This window comes from Camellia sinensis, chromosome 1, assembly GCF_055761805.1.
Source record: "Camellia sinensis isolate YWXY chromosome 1, ASM5576180v1, whole genome shotgun sequence".
Taxonomy (NCBI): Eukaryota; Viridiplantae; Streptophyta; class Magnoliopsida; order Ericales; family Theaceae; genus Camellia; species Camellia sinensis.
Genome location: NC_138961.1, coordinates 243,377,573 through 243,394,296, shown reverse-complemented (window position 1 = coordinate 243,394,296; position 16,724 = coordinate 243,377,573). Strand labels below are relative to the sequence as shown.

The 16,724-nt window shown below is 35.7% G+C and overlaps 1 protein-coding gene and 1 pseudogene across 2 annotated transcripts; both read left to right on the top strand.

Moving 5' to 3' along the window:
- The first annotated feature begins 6,345 nt into the window (after positions 1-6,345).
- Positions 6,346-6,886, top strand: LOC145823008 (secreted RxLR effector protein 161 pseudogene; annotated as a pseudogene).
- A 3,327-nt stretch (positions 6,887-10,213) lies between these two features.
- Positions 10,214-16,023, top strand: LOC114261615 (ruBisCO large subunit-binding protein subunit beta, chloroplastic). 2 transcript variants are annotated; one of them, XM_028201898.2, is made up of 15 exons: positions 10,214-10,414; positions 10,982-11,235; positions 11,329-11,454; positions 11,844-11,981; positions 12,091-12,186; positions 12,361-12,603; positions 12,712-12,946; positions 13,129-13,298; positions 13,382-13,459; positions 13,566-13,637; positions 13,745-13,849; positions 14,578-14,670; positions 14,750-14,842; positions 15,539-15,665; positions 15,785-16,023. In XM_028201898.2, exons 2-15 carry the CDS (start codon positions 10,996-10,998, stop codon positions 15,796-15,798), a joined length of 1,830 nt encoding a protein of 609 aa, XP_028057699.1. In that variant the 5' UTR covers positions 10,214-10,414; positions 10,982-10,995; the 3' UTR covers positions 15,799-16,023. The 2 variants fall into 2 exon arrangements, with proteins under 2 accessions (XP_028057699.1, XP_082756230.1); XM_082900104.1 differs by having other exon boundaries at positions 10,337-10,414; positions 10,943-11,235.
- The last annotated feature ends 701 nt before the right edge of the window (positions 16,024-16,724 follow it).

Genomic DNA, 16,724 nt, shown 5'->3' with positions numbered 1-16,724 from the left:
ATTTCAGAGTTTATATCACAACGTATTCATGTCGGAAACAGAGTCATAAACATATTTCAATTATAAATCAGAGTTGAATTCGGGTACACACTCATATTCATATTCAGACTTTCCATAGGATCATACATGGTACACCCATTAGCCGTCATATCAACTTCGTCCTACGATCCACATGTATAGTCAGTACCGACGACCACAAAGGTCTATATCTTGCGCAAGTAGCCATGGTATTGTTACCCCCAGACAAGGGCCACGAAAATATAGGCATCGGTATTGTTACCCCCGAGCAAGGGCCATACGAATATAAGCCACAGTATTGTTACCCCTGGGCGAGGGCCACGTACAGATTGGCCACGGTATTGTTACCCCCGGGCGAGGGCTACGTGAACTATGGGTGTCACAAATATAAATACATATCAAAAAAATGGACATTCATTTATAATTCGTAAATAGCATTTCAGAAAACAGATCGTATCATATCAATCAAAAAATAATTGTTTGAACATAACTTTACAGAGTTATTACTCACAGTTGGTTTTGGGTGCAGAAAACAGAGCAGATTAATCAAATGGTTCGAGGCACGCGACCTACATGAACCTGCATACAAATACACACTTGAATCACACGCTCAAATTATGCGTAACTTGCTATATTTTTTCTGGGTGTGTTTCTAGTCTTTAACCTCATTATAGTGTCTTAAATATGGCCTAGGAATGCCTAAGATGGAAAGAGGATGCCACAATGCACTTGAAAACATTTCTCAAATTTTTGCTGAAAATGGGATCCACGCTCGAGCGTGGCTTTCTACGCTCGAGCGGACATGCAGAAAGTGAAGGTTCGCTCGAGCGTGGATTTACTCGCTTGAGCAGACTACAAACTTGACAAAAGTACTGGATGTATGTTTTCACGCTCGACGGACGCTCGATCCCCGCTCGAGTGTGAGACATAGACCCTCGCTCGAGCATTACTTCCTTCACTCGAGCGGACTGTAAAACACATGAACTTTTGGGTACATGCATTTCACGCTCGAGCGTGACTCACGTCGCTTAAGCGGAAGTGCACGCACTCAGAGTGCTCACTCAAGCGTGAAGTCTCCCGCTCGAGCGTGAATCAAATTTTTAGAATTTCCAGATTTGATCCACAGGTTCAAATTCAACCTCCAAGACATCAAACTCAATTTTTCTGGGCCAAAACTTTAGAAAACTTATAGAGACTCATAAAACAACATGTTCCAAGGATCAATTCAAGAATCATAGCTCAAAGGCTTGCCATTTGTGCAAAATTTCAACTTGAGACTCAAGAATAATACATGAACATGTCTTGCATGCAATTCTTTGAACCAAAGCTTCTCAGAACATGATCAATTATGACAAAATGATATAGAACATGAAGGATTTCCAAAACAAAGCTAGGATCATGACATGCATGCAAGAATCCTTTGGAAAAACAACCTCAAATGCCATGAATTACATATGCATGTATATATTGAGCTTTAATTCTTCAATCTTAGCTTACTTGCACGCCTAACTCTCTTGAATTCACATACTTATTATCATAAATACAATGTTTAAGAGTATAGTTCTCACCTAAGGTTGAATTCAAGTGTGATTCTAACCCAAGGCCTCAAATTGTCTTCAATTTCCTAGCCAAATCTTTGTTTGAGCTCAATTTCCCTCTACTCTCCCTTTCTCACGTTTGTGTGTGTGTGAGCTCAAGAGTGTGTGGGTTGAATGCAAGGCAAATGAGTTAGTGGGATCAAAAAGGCTCACTAAGTGATAGGTAAACAAAACTAATCAAATGACATAAATTTAATCTAATTTAATCGTTCCAAATCAGATTTCAATTAGACTTACCATAAAATTCTAAAATTCTCAATTAACACATAAGTCAAGTCAATTTCTAAATTGGATGCTGATAAGGCCCTCAATTTGCAAACCAAAGCTAAAATATGAACATATCTTTCTATGCTAAACAGATACAAACACAGATAATGCAACACACACTCATACAAATTAATTCAGAATCCCTTCTTAATTACTGTTAGGCATAATTAATCATAGATTAGCGTTAATCGGAGTTCGGGGTTGTTACAGTCCCAAATCACACTCTCCATCACAAAACTCAAGTTGTCACCATAAGAAGGCTTCTATCGCCTAGAGAGAGAGAAGTGGTTTGAAGATCTTAGACAAGTAAAGAACTTAAAGATTAAGGTCTTCCATTCAAGGTTTCTCTTGCTTACAAGAGGATTTCATACTATCATGGATCAAGATATGTATTCACGTATTTTGTATAGTAGAAATTCATATAGTTTTCATGTATAGAATTGAATCCTTAATGGTTTTTAGTTTATGTTCCGAAAAGTTTTCTATCAATTGGTATCAGAGCTATGGTTTTCAATTTTGATGCATGAAACGTATAAGTATGAATTTCATTTTATGATGATGTTTTGTGTAAGAAGTGCAAAACCTTGATTTACACTTGTCCAATTTTATTTTTATTTTTGGCCAATCTTTTATTCTATTGATATTAAAATAAAATTGAAAATTGTTGAACAAGTGGTAATTAAGATAATGTTTTATGCACTTATAATGTTTTGTTACACACCTTATGAGTTGAAACATTATTGATCAACCCAACGGAGATTCAACACTATGTATGTTTGAACAACTAAGATGATTAGTATAATAAATATAGCAATAAGTTTTTTTGCCCAACGGTGATAAACTTTTTACGTGCTTTAGTTAATAAAATAAAATAAGAGACATTGAGTTTTTCTACCCAACGGTGATAAATTCATTACGGTCTTAATGTTTATTTTATTTTATTTTATGTTGTTTATTTTTATTAGTCATCTCATTTACTTTTATGAATTGTTAAAATATATTATTATTCTTCCTAACGGAAGGATAACTTGATTTTGTATCTAACTAATTATGTTTTATAGTTAGATATATTTAACTTGTGGTGTTATTTTTATGACATGTGAAAAATAGTTTTCTTGATTATATTATGTAATGGATATTATGTATTTGCAGCGTTGAATCCTACTGCAATTAATAGTTACTTGTCTGGTATTGAAGCTTTGAGTGGAACTAATTTTAAGAAATAGAAGGAACAAATTGGAATTGTTTTGGGAATTATGGATTTAGACTATGCATTAAGAGAGCCAGCTTCTACAAAGCCTAATGATACAAGTTCTAAGGAACACATGGCTTTATAGGAAAAATGGGAACGCTTTAATCGCTTAAGTCTAGTGATTATGAAAGGCTCAATTACGCCTACAATTCAAGGAGCAATCCCTGTTTCTAAAAGTGCAGTGAGCTATATGAAATCTATTGAAGAACAATTCATTAGAGCTTCCAAATCCCTTGTTAGTACTCTTATGATTAAAATGATGACAATGAAATATGATGGTTTGAGTGGTGTTCATGAACATATCTTAAAGATAAACGACATGGCCTCTCAATTAAAGGGAATGGATATGGAAATTTCTGAAAGTTTTCTTGTTCATTTCATTATGACTCTCTTCCTGCACAATTTGGTCATTTTAAGATCAATTATAATACGCAGAAAGATAACTGGAAGATGAGTGAGTTAATTGCCATGTGTGTTCAAGAAGAAGAGAGGCTTAAAGCTGAAAAGCCTGATATGGCTCACTTTACCACCTTGGGTCCAACCAAAAAGATTTTCAAGAAAGGCACAAGTAAGAAGAAGAAAAATGCAAATGATGAAACTCACAAGGCTAATGAAGAAAATAAGATTCGATGCCATTTCTGTCGAAAGAAAGGTCACATAAGAAAAAAAACTATCCATGTTTTAAAAGTTGGTTAGACAAGAAAGGTAACACTCAATGCTTTGTGTCTTATGAATCCCTTTTGGTAGATGTTCCACCAAATTCTTGGTGGATTGACACTAGTGCAAGTATTCACATAACAAATTCCATGCAGGGATACCTTACAAGTCGGAAACTAAATAAAGGAGAACGAACCATTACGATTGGGAATGGAATAGAAGTGGACGCTGATGCTATTGGCACCCTTCGTCTAATTTTAGACTCTGGTTTCATTTTAGATTTAGTAAACACAGTTTATGTTCCTGTTTTTACTAGAAACCTAATTTCTGTTTCACAACTTGGTTCCTGTGGTTATGAATTTAAGTTTGGAAATAATAGAGTCTCATTATTCCACAATTCTCATATGATTGGTTCTGGTACTTTATATGGCAATCTTTATTCATTGAATTTAGATTCCACTTATGCACAATCTCTTTTATCCTTTAATGTAAACGACTAGATAAATAAAAAGAGAAAGTGAGTGAATGAAAATTCATCCATTTTGTGGCATAAGCGCTTAGGCCACATATCAAGAGAAAGGATGGAACGTCTTATTAAAGACAAAATTTTAAGTTCACTTGATTTTTCTGATTTTAGTACTTGTGTGAATTGCATTAAAGGAAAATACACAAAGACAAAGAAAAAGGGTGCTACTAGGACTACTGAATTATTAGACACAATTCATGCTGATATATGTAGTCCCTTTACTATGCCAACTATTTCTGGACATAAATATTTTATTATTTTTATTGATGACTTTTCTAGGTATACTTATGTGTATACCTTATTCATAAAAAATTAGAAGCACTGGATATGTTCAAACTCTATAAAGCTGAAGTTGAAAATCAACTTGGCAGACGGATTAAAAGTGTAAGATCTGATAGAGGTGGTGAATATTATGGTAGATTCACTGAGTCGGGTCAAAATCCAAGTGCTTTTGTTTTATTTTTGCCTGAGAATGGTATTGTTGCTAACTACACAATGCCTGGTACATCTGAGCAAAATGGTGTAGCTGAGCGACGAAACCGTACTCTTTTGGACATGATGAGAAGCATGATGAGTAACTCTTCTTTGCCAGATTACTTGTGGGGTGAAGCTTTAAAAACTACTGTACATGTTCTTAATAGGGTTCCTAGTAAGGTTGTGCCTGTAACTCCTTATGAGTTGTGGGTTGGTAGGAAACCTAATTTGAATTATTTACATGTATGGGGTTGTCCTGCTGAAACAAAAATTTTCAACCCACAAATAAAGAAATTAGACCCTAGAACTATAAGTTGTTATTTCATTAGATATCCTGAGAGATTAAAGGGTTTTAGATTCTATTGTCCCACTTATAGCACAAGAATTGTTGAAACTAGAAATGTTTTGTTCTTAGAGGATGAAAACGTTAGTGGGAGTATGAATCTCAAAAATATTTCTTTGGAGGAAAATCGTGATTTTACGCCTTCCACGATTATCCAAGAAAATGTAGTACCTGAACCTATTGGTACACAAGAGATTTCTCACATTGGAAAAAGAGTTGTCCCAGTTGCAAAACAACCTTTACGCAGATCACAAAGAGAAAATAAACCAGCCATATCAGATGACTATGGGGTTTACCTAAATAAGTGTGATATAGGCTTGGAGAACGATCTTGTTTCTTATGTCCAAGCCATGAAAAATGGAAATGCAACTCAATGGTTAAATACCATGAAAGATGAGTTGAAATCCATGAAAGACAACAATGTCTGGGATCTTGTAGAATTGCCTAAGAGAGCCAAAACTGTTGGATGCAAATGGGTTTTTAAAACCAAGCGTGATCCTAAAAGCAATGTCGAAAGATACAAGGCCAGATTAGTTGCTAAAGGATACACTAAAAAAGAAAGGATAGACTATAAGGAAACTTATTCTCCTATTTCTAATAAAGATTCCTTGAGAATAGTCATGGCCTTAGTAGCTCATTATGATTTAGAGTTACATCAAATGGAAATTAAAACAACTTTTTTGAATGATGACTTGCATGGAGTGGGCTACATGGACCAACCTGAAGGTTTTCAGGATGACAGCAAGGAAAATATGGTTTGTGGGCTTAAGAATCCATATATGGTTTAAAGCAGGCATCTCGACAATGGTATCTTAAATTTCATGAAGTTCTCACCAAATTTAATTTTAAGGATAATGTGGTTGATTAATCTGTCTACCTTAAAATCAGTGGGAGCAATATCTGCATTATAGTTTTGTATGTTGATGATATATTGCTTGTTAGTAATAATTTGGGAATGATATATGAGACAAAGAAATTCCTTATGAGAAATTTTGAAATGAAAGATTTTGGTGAAGTCTCTTTTGTCATTGGGATAGAAATTCACCGAGATAGGTCTCGTGGTATTTTAGGATTGTCCCAAAGAGCCTATATCGAAAAGGTTCTTAAAAGGTTCAACATGCAGAACTGTTCAAGTAGTGTTGCCCCTATAGTTAAGGGTGATAAATTTAGTGAATTTTAGTGTCCCAAAAATAATTTAGAAACGGAACAAATGAAAGAAATTCCTTATGCCTCTGCAATTGGGAGCATTATGTATGCTCAAGTTTGTACATGTCCTGACATAGCATTTGTAGTTGGTATGCTTGGTCGATACCAAAGCGATCCCGGACTTGATCATTGGAAAGCAGTTAAGAAAGTGTTGCGATATTTACAAGGCACTAAGGATTACATGCTCACTTATCAAAGAACAGACAGCCTTGAAGTGGTTGGTTATTCAGATACTGATTATGCTAGATGTAAAGACACTCGAAAGTCCACTTTCTGGGTACATTTTTATGCTTGCTAATGGACCCATTTCATGGAAGAGTCATAAGCAGTCTCTGATAGCCTCTTCCACTATGGAGGCAGAGTTGATAGCATATTATGAAGCCACATGTCATGCAGTATGGCTAAAGAATTTCATATCTGGATTACAACTTGTCTATTTAATTTTGAAACCCTTACAGATTTACTGTGCTAATGATGCTGCTGTGTGGTTCTCCAATAATAATAAACTTCAGGAGGATCAAAGCACATTAATATCAAGTATCTAGTTGTTAAAGAAAGGGTTCTGAATTAGACTGTTTCCATCTCTCATATTGGTACTACACTCATGTTAGTAGATCCTTTAACTAAAGGTCTCACACCTAAGCTCTTTCAAGAACATGTTGCGCGTATGGGCTTAATAGAAAGTTTATCATGTTTAGACTTGAAATGAGTGTATTATGTTCGTGATAAATGTTATGTTATAATCATCTTCTGTTAGTAATGATTATGTTCGCTGTTTTCATTCTTCATACTTGTGCACAATTTAGAAGAAGATGTAAACAACGGGACCGTTATAGATGAATTAGCATTAATCACCATTATGTTGCTAATGTCATCTCTATGATTTAAGATTCACTTATTCATGTTGATGAAAAATATTAACACCACAACCATTGTACAGTCTTGATCAATGTGTAAATCACTGACTACAATGATTTGGTGCTAATAATTTCATTGAACTGAATCTAATGGTGATAGTGCAATCTTCTAGTGGGAGAACGTTGGCCATATTATGATAATCTAGTGATGTAATATAATCATGCAAGCCAACTGGGAGATTGTAAGAATTTTTCCTAAATATGGCTTAATGTGGCTTATGCATGATTATACTAGATTCATCTCATTAAGTAAGATACATGTACATCAATTAGATGGTGACTAATTATTGATGAATGCACCTATATATACATAATGTATAGAAGACTAATGAAGATAATGTCAATGCATTGAATGTGATAGATTCATTATGAATGAATCTTAGAGATGCATTATGTATCTACTGTGAATATATAAGATACATTAATCTCTCTAATGAATTCATTAATATAGAAGATGCATTATGTATCATGAATGCATAAGATACATTAATCTATTTAATGAAGCTCATTGAATGAATGGATTCTTTGATGGGAAGTATATTAGTATGAATAGTGTAAGGTCCCAAACCACACTCTCCATCACAAAACTCAAGTTGTCACCACAAGAAGGCTCCCATTGCCTAGAGAGAGAGAAGTGGTTTGAAGATCTTAGACAAGTAAAGAACTTAAAGATCAAGGTCTTCCATTCAAGGTTTTTCTTTCTTTCAAAAGGATTTCATACTATCATAAATCAAGGTATGTATTTACTTATTTTGTATAGTAGAAATTCATATAGTTTTCATGTATAGAATTGAATCCTTAATGATTTTTAGTTTATGGTCCACAAATTTTTCTATCACAATTGCCTTATTGTTGATTTTAGTCTTGCATCTTTGCATGCTTAAAGCTCATGTATATATATATATATATATATGAAGATATGTGGTATAAACTATGAAAAGATGAAATAAATGAGTTATGATCTAATTGAGCTTGAGATTTATGTTTACTATGATCATATAGTAGGTTTTGAAATGAAATTTGCTTGAATTGACCCTTGGAATTGAGTTTAGGAAGCTTGAATTTGTTGGATTTTCGGATTGCTCAAATAGAACCCATGGCCGCACGCGGGGGAGGCACAGCCGCATGTACAGGAAACAGGGGAAACAACTCCGGCATTCTGAAATAAAGGCACGTGCGGGCCGCACGTGCAGCACACCTTTCTGCACATGCGGTGGTGGTCTTCTGTACATGCGGTAATTGGGAGCAATTCTGTCCACTTTTGTTATCTCTTTTTGACCCTCTTAAACTGTTAATGTGTTTATCTGATCCCTCTAAAATATTTGGAAGTGAATAAGAAGTAAACGAATCGAACAAAAGATTAAAAAGATAAACTAAGGAAAGAATACATTATTTATCCGTTTGTGTGTGTGTGTTATGTGTAGGTCACTTGCAGAAAGAGACTGCTACTTGTCTAAACCACTGTGAGTAATAATAGTGTAATGATATATATATTTATTTTTGTATTTCTATTTATGAATTATGTACCTTGATTGTACTTAGTACGTTCGAGATAAAATATACTATAGTTTATGCATTATGATTGCGAATAGCATATTTGGGATAAATGGTGCTACGATTTATACATTTTTGTTTGTAAGTGGCATACGTTAAATAAATTTAGATAAATGGAAATGATTGAGTAATGATACAAATATGAGCAATGGCATATGAAATGGACCTAAGGTCGTTATGTTTTCGTTATATATGATGGCCTTAAGGTCGAGGGAGGTGGAGACATGTCGATGTTCTGCTTACGCTACCATGATATGATTTGTTATGAATAGTGGCTCTAAGGCAAGGGAGATGGAGACATGTTGATGTTTCATCTACCCTATAAAACCCAGAACAGCTGTTGATACGTTGGGCTCGAGGCCGTTTTGTATCATGTTGGGCCCGAGGCCGTTTTTTATTACATTGGGCCTTAGGCCGTTTGGAATATGACGAAAGGACCATGTAAACGTTAGATAAATATTCTCCAAGACATATGCCTATCCTCTCGAACCTCTTTACATTATTATTAATCACTGAGCCCTGCTCACTTCGTTTTTATGTATGTTTATGTAGGTGATCAACTTGGAGGACAGCCCTAGGTCAACTTCAGGAGCTTTTTTGGGTGGGTTTATTGTGTTCAGCCTCCGCAATTGAAGCTTTTTATCTATTTCTTTTGATGTCACATGTTTGGTCTAGTTTTGGTGGCTTTTGTTAAACCCTTGAGTAATATGTAAACTTTTGGTTGCTAATTCCTTGTATATACTTCTAACGTGGACAAGTGTTATGTAGATATGTATAAATTGTGTATGTTTAAAATCCTGACATATAAGCACCACTCAACGGACGTTTTGTAATTTGTCTGCTTTCGCTTAAGGCCCCGTATTTAAATAAATATTATTTTGAAATTTTGTTTTGAGGCCTAAGTACAAGCTGGTCATGGACCAAACTTTTAGGAGCGGGTTTGGGTCATGACAGATATGTCCTAAGATGAAGATACACTGTGATGATGATAAATAGTGAAAACGAGTCAGAGAAATTTGTGAGGAAGAAATGGAAAAAAATTTCTTAGAAAATGATGAAACCCTAATGTCGATAGTAAAGATGATTCGAAAACCCAAATTCTGCTCTTCTCTTGCTCGTAAAGATGGTTGAATGTGAAGTGTGGACTTGATCAATTGTCGGAATGTAGTTCAAGTTTCTCGTTGATTGTGAAAGGTATTTTGATCTAAGAAGTAAATAAAAAGCGCACTTTATTAGTTGATGGACCTGAAACATCATTCTTTTTTTAATATCTTTTATATTCTAAATTATAATTATTAGGGACTTTAAAAAAAAATTCTCATATTTTATTTGTAATTGTTCTACGCAATTTAAAAATAAAAATAAAAATAAGAAAACAAAACAAAAGTTCTAGAGTGCTCCGGGTGCGACAAACAAAACGTCAATATGATCCAATCCAACGGCTAAGATGAACTGGAAGCTTCAAGAGCAAAAGGGACCGTCAATTCATCTCCCTTCTATAAACCTAATCTCGCTCAACCCCTAGCCTTTCATTCTCAGTTCATGTTAGCAGCTGCCGCCCGTCACTGTTTCTGCGATTCGCGTACCCTCCTATTCTTTTAGGTAAAGCTCTCTGTTCTTCAATTCGCGTTCCTATAATGTGATATTTTGTTTTTTTGTTTGTTTGCTAAGAAAAATCTCTCTCTAGAACTAGAAGTAAAGAAATGGAAATAGATAGAGTCAATTGTGTGCTTTAGAGTGATACTTTTTGTTGTGAAAGAATTTGATTTCACTTCTTTGAATTCTATAAATATATAGATAGATATGGCTTTTTATGTAACTGTGTAGTGAAGACAGCTATTTCAATACTATTTATCTGTTTAATTGCTGAAACTAATATTTTGGCAACCTTTTTTTGTGAGATTGGCAATAATTTAAGATGTAGATAGATTGCTATTGTTGAGTAGGGTAGGAGCTTCATTCTGGAATTTTTTTACTACACTGCTAAAGAGAATTTTTTGTATTTGTAGTGTAATTGATATTTATTATTTGTTCTGGATAATGATTCATCATTTGAAATAGAAGTTGATTGCTTTCTCTACAGAAGGATTTTTAAATGTTTTTTTTTTTTGTTTGTTTTGTTTTGATAAGTAACACTGGGGAAAGATTAATGTTGAATTTTTCAATCAGATTTTAAAGAATAAATGGCATCAACTTTGGCTGGCATGTCTTCAGTTGGCTCCTTGGCTGCGCCAAGTGCTCGTGTGACAGATAAGAAACTTACTACTTCTTTGGACAAGTTATCATCTTTCAGTTCCATATCTTCGAGCTCGTTTAGTAGGAGACAAAATGTTGCTCTACGTAGAACACCTTCACCCAGAATAAATGCCATGGCGAAGGATCTGTATTTCAACAAGGATGGGTCAGCTATTAAGAAGCTGCAAGTGAGTCTCTTCATGAGTTGAGGTTTCATATTATAATGAAGTTTAATAATGCGCATGCTTTCTTTAACAATGCTTGTCTTGTTTTGGTGTCAGAGTGGTGTGAACAAGCTTGCGGATCTTGTTGGGGTTACTCTTGGTCCCAAGGGCAGGAATGTTGTTCTAGAGAGTAAATATGGCTCCCCAAAAATTGTTAATGATGGGGTGACTGTGGCCAAAGAGGTATACTTTGTTGCAATTAATGGTAGTAATTAGATTTCTATTGTTATGAATAACCCATGGCTTGAAGTATTCCCTTGATCTCACTATACTCATTTTGGAAACAAGTATTTTGGAAGCCTTGAATTGTTTGAGAGTTCAGAGGATAGGTTTTTTATACTTTATGAAGCCAATAAACAGCGGAAACCTTCATGGCCATGGTTTATGTACTTCATTGTCCTCATTGAATTTTGCAATTATTTAATGGCTCAAATAATTTGTTCAATCTGAATTTTGTCTGATTTTCTATAACTGAGTGTCTGATTTTCTATAACTGAGTTTAATAATAATTTCCTGTAAATATTTGATATTGGAGGCCCTAATGGACAGTAAATACTTCATTTTTTTTCTAGGTTGAGTTGGAAGATCCAGTAGAGAATATTGGTGCTAAATTGGTCAGACAAGCGGCTGCCAAGACCAATGACTTGGCTGGAGATGGGACGACAACATCTGTTGTTCTTGCACAAGGTCTTATTGCTGAGGGTGTCAAGGTCTGCATGGAAATTTCATGCTGTATATCTTTCTTTGAATTCCAAAGAGGACGCTGACGAGTGATTCTGGCATTATCAAACTTATTAAGAAGTGGTATTACTTTTTCAGGTGGTAGCAGCTGGTGCGAACCCTGTTCTGATTACCAGAGGTATTGAGAAGACAGCAAAAGCTTTGGTTGGAGAGCTTAAGTTGATGTCTAAAGAGGTAATGAAAAGTGCTTTCACAAATGGGTTTAATAATTAAGGCTTGAGATTGAAATTATAAATGCTGCTGTGAATATTCATAATTTTTTGGTATAGGCTTATTTAAAAAGTTTAAAATCTGGACCCAATTTCTCCTAGTAGTCTCATACTTATGTAGTGCAATATGAAATTGTAGGTAGAAGACAGTGAACTAGCAGATGTTGCTGCAGTTAGTGCTGGAAACAACTATGAAGTAGGAAATATGATAGCTGAAGCCATGAGTAAAGTGGGTCGGAAGGGTGTGGTGACCCTTGAAGAGGGTAAAAGTGCCGAGAACAGTCTTTATGTTGTCGAAGGGATGCAATTCGATCGCGGATATATTTCACCTTACTTTGTCACAGATAGTGAGAAAATGGCAGTTGAATTTGAGAACTGCAAGGTAGGGATGTTGGGTATATATCTTGAAGTTGTAAAGAAAGGCATTTCCATCTAATATATTATGTTCTTTTGTTTTTTTGGTTTAATTATTCTTTTGATGTTCATGTAGTTGCTACTGGTTGACAAGAAAATAACAAATGCAAGGGATCTTATTAACGTCCTGGAAGATGCTATCAGAGGTGGATACCCAATTGTAATAGTTGCAGAAGATATTGAGCAAGAAGCGTTGGCAACTCTTGTTGTAAACAAGCTTAGAGGAGCACTGAAGATTGCTGCTCTAAAAGCTCCTGGATTTGGAGAAAGAAAGAGCCAGTACCTTGATGACATTGCGATTCTGACTGGAGGTCAGAGTTCATTCTTTTTTCTATCATATATAACTTGAATATTTGCTCAATCTCCATTTTCCTCTACTTCCACTGCATCCTCTGAAGTTTCTTTTCTTCATAACTGTAAATAGGAGTGTTCTTGGGGTTGTCTGCTTGTTTCTTCTTCATGTTAAAGTGGTTTTTTTCTTCTTGATATACAGGGACTGTTATCAGAGAGGAGGTTGGGCTTACCTTAGACAAAGCAGATAAAGAAGTCCTGGGTCATGCTGCTAAGGTTGTGCTCACCAAGGACGCGACGACAATTGTTGGCGATGGGAGCACTCAGGAAGCAGTAAATAAACGAGTTTCCCAGATTAGAAACCTCATAGAGGTTGGATTCTCTCTCCATGTGTGTATGTCTGTATGCATGCATATTTGTCAATGCTGCTGACTCTGTGTGGTTGCTTTAAGCAGGTTGCAGAGCAAGATTATGAAAAGGAAAAACTTAATGAAAGAATAGCAAAACTGTCTGGAGGTGTTGCTGTCATTCAGGTAACCTTTCAGTTTTCATCATTTGATCTTGATCAGTTCAGTTTGGTGGTTTATGAAATAAATTTTTGTTTTGTGATGTGTACTGATTTCCTATTAAATTTTGAAGGTTGGAGCACAAACTGAGACAGAGCTCAAAGAGAAGAAATTGAGAGTAGAAGATGCTCTTAATGCAACAAAGGCAAGTTCCTTCACGAGGCCATAGATTTCAATTCATATATGTAGTTTCTCAGTTTTGTAGGTAAAACGACAACAGCTTCTAACATAGACATTGGTATTGATTTTCAGGCTGCTGTTGAAGAAGGTATTGTTGTTGGTGGTGGATGCACTCTGTTGAGGCTTGCTTCAAAAGTTGATAGCATTAAGGAGAGCCTTGATAATGATGAGGAAAAGGTGATTTTATGTTGTAATTTGCTTTGGATATATCTACTGATCAAATATAGTCTTATAATTAAGTTTGGGATGCCTTTGCTATGTAGCGAGACCTGTGGTATGGACGCCATGTCACTGCTACCTTGGTGTCGCCATCTCACCGTGGCAGTCCTTACGAGGCACCATAATGTTCCCAAGTGGCCTAATTGGGGGTTATATGCCAACCTAAGTTGGGATATATAGACCACCAAGTGTGGCTGCTTGGTCCACTAGCATGTTTGGTGCCCTAGTTGCGAGCCAAAGCACAAAGTGAATGAGTCGAAGTATGAAGAGCCCAAGTCATAGAGCTGCTCGGTATTGTCATGTCTTGGTGCCCTTTGGGTCACCCAAACAAGCTCTTGTTTGACCATGGCCTTCATGTTTCATTCCTATAAGATATGTTGAGGAGCAATTGGGAGCAATTCTTAACTAGTGTGCCTTTGGTCAGTCACTCCCACGTGGTGGTAGTAGCATGGCCCAACCCTTGGTCTGCCTATGTCTCCTCTTTGCACTCACCCCGTTAGCTAGGATTACTCAATTCTGTCATGGCCATCATTTGGCGTCCTAGGATACTATCATGGCCATCATTTGATGCTGTAGAGTGGGAGAAGGATAGGTATCCACTGCTGCTGGGAATCATTGGAGCATTTTGTATTGAGCAAGAAGGATTGATAATAACTTTGGTTATCATGTTGCTAAGCATTTTGCAGGTTGGAGCAGATATAGTTAAGAGAGCTTTGAGTTACCCCCTGAAGTTAATTGCCAAGAATGCTGGCGTGAATGGAAGTGTTGTCAGTGAGAAGGTATTTAATTATATCATTATGTCATTAAGATGTCAAGTCTTATGTTCAATTAGTCATTTTATGTGATTTTTTTCTTCAGGTGCTCTCCAGTGACAACCCAAAATTTGGATACAATGCTGCAACTGGAAACTATGAGGATTTGATGGCTGCTGGAATAATTGATCCAACCAAGGTGAAATATGGCAAACAATAATTTTTTTGGTTGCATATAGTTAGTATCTTAAGGCAGGACATGGAATTGGTTGATAAACTTGGAGGTCTGAAGGCAACTTAGTGTTTGCCAAATGGTTGGAATATGGAATACCTCTAAGAATAGATTGGTATTTGCTTCCTCCAAAGACTGGAACTCGGTGTTTGTTGGGGTTTTTCTTCCAGGCATAGCATGTTTGGATCATTGCCAGCAAACTGGTGGACGTATTTGTCTTTAGCAGAAAATATGTTTTGTGCATTTAAGTATGTTTATATTGCACTAACTTAAGTAGTTCAGTGGAAATTTGGAATCAAGTTGTATTCGCAATCTTAGGTGGTCCCTAGGTTTTTGAATTATGTTGTTATATTAAAGCACTGGCACATGCTCCAGACATGATTCAATTAGTGGATCAGTCTTATCATATAACCATTTCATTCACATCTTCGTATTATGAGGAGTGCAGTGGCTTCTACATATATATAGCTTGACATTCAGGTTGGTTGAGTTGGTTCATCCATAGTCTGTACCTGTTGTTGTCGGATAGGGTTAGATATATTATTTTTGGACCACTATTTTGGTAATTACTTTTTCAAACTACTCTAGCTCATGCTTTTTGTGAAGTTAGCAGGCCAGGTGAACTAAAAGAAAAATTCTGTTGTTTTGTGCTGACTGATTCAGGTGGTCAGATGTTGCTTGGAGCATGCAGCTTCGGTTGCTAAAACTTTCTTGATGTCAGATTGTGTGGTTGTTGAGATCAAAGAGCCTGAGCCAATGGCTGCTGCCGGGAACCCTATGGACAATTCAGGTAGTAGCTGTTGACTTAAAACAAGTTGGACATACATTGTTTTTACCTTCAATTTGTGTCTTAGCTTCTCTTTGAAATGAGTTTGATTTAAATAATTGCCGCCTTGTTGTCTGTATCAGGATACGGTTACTAAACTATTGTAGAAGGTGTGCTTGTGGGGGACAAAGGTAAAAGAACCAAGCCAACTTCAATTTGGGTGGGTAACAAAATGCAAAGAAGGGGGGAGTTCTTTGTTTTTTGTAATTTTAGTATGCTTGGAAGAATCTGGTGAGGTTAGCTTGTCCGTGTACCGGCTTGTAGCAGCTTGCAATTTGGATGTACAAGTTGAAATCTGAGTGCAGAAGAATAATATTTTTCACCTCTGGTCTTGGTTATGATTTCTCAGATTTATTTTCTTGACTATTTTTTTTAATTATTGATGGTTGTGGGGAAATTTGGTTGATCTAATTCTAAACTGATTTTTGAGGATTTAAATGTGCTCCTAGAGTAAAGAGGAATATATGTTCGGGTGCAGAAAACCTAAACTTCAAAATTTAAGGACTAAGGCCTGGTTTGGGATCTTTTAGTAAAGTCAAAAAGTTATAAAAAAGTTAAAAAATTATCACTATTTATAAAAAAAAATATAAAAAATTAATATACATATTATTAAAATATAAATTAATTTCACGTCATTTTAGGTATTGACGTCAAAGAAAAGGCATATATATATTCATTAAGTTGGATGGTAATGTTAGGTCTGTGGGGGTCTATCACAGGTCTGTGTAGAAATCGTTTAATATTATATGCTTGTAAAAAATTTATGTCTATCGGATATCGCTAACTACATAATCAAATCAATTTTATATAAAAAATGAATGGTATTATAGTTAACAGTTGACAAAAAAAAATTAACATGATCAGATAGCTATCGATATTCGATCAACGTGGTTTTTTATAGGCGTATAGCACTAGATGAGTTTTACACATTGAACGGTTCCGATTAGCAGAACGGGACTCGTGGTGAGCCCCCACGGGCCGAACAATACCGTCCAATTAAAGCTAAAAAAAGAGGCAATATTT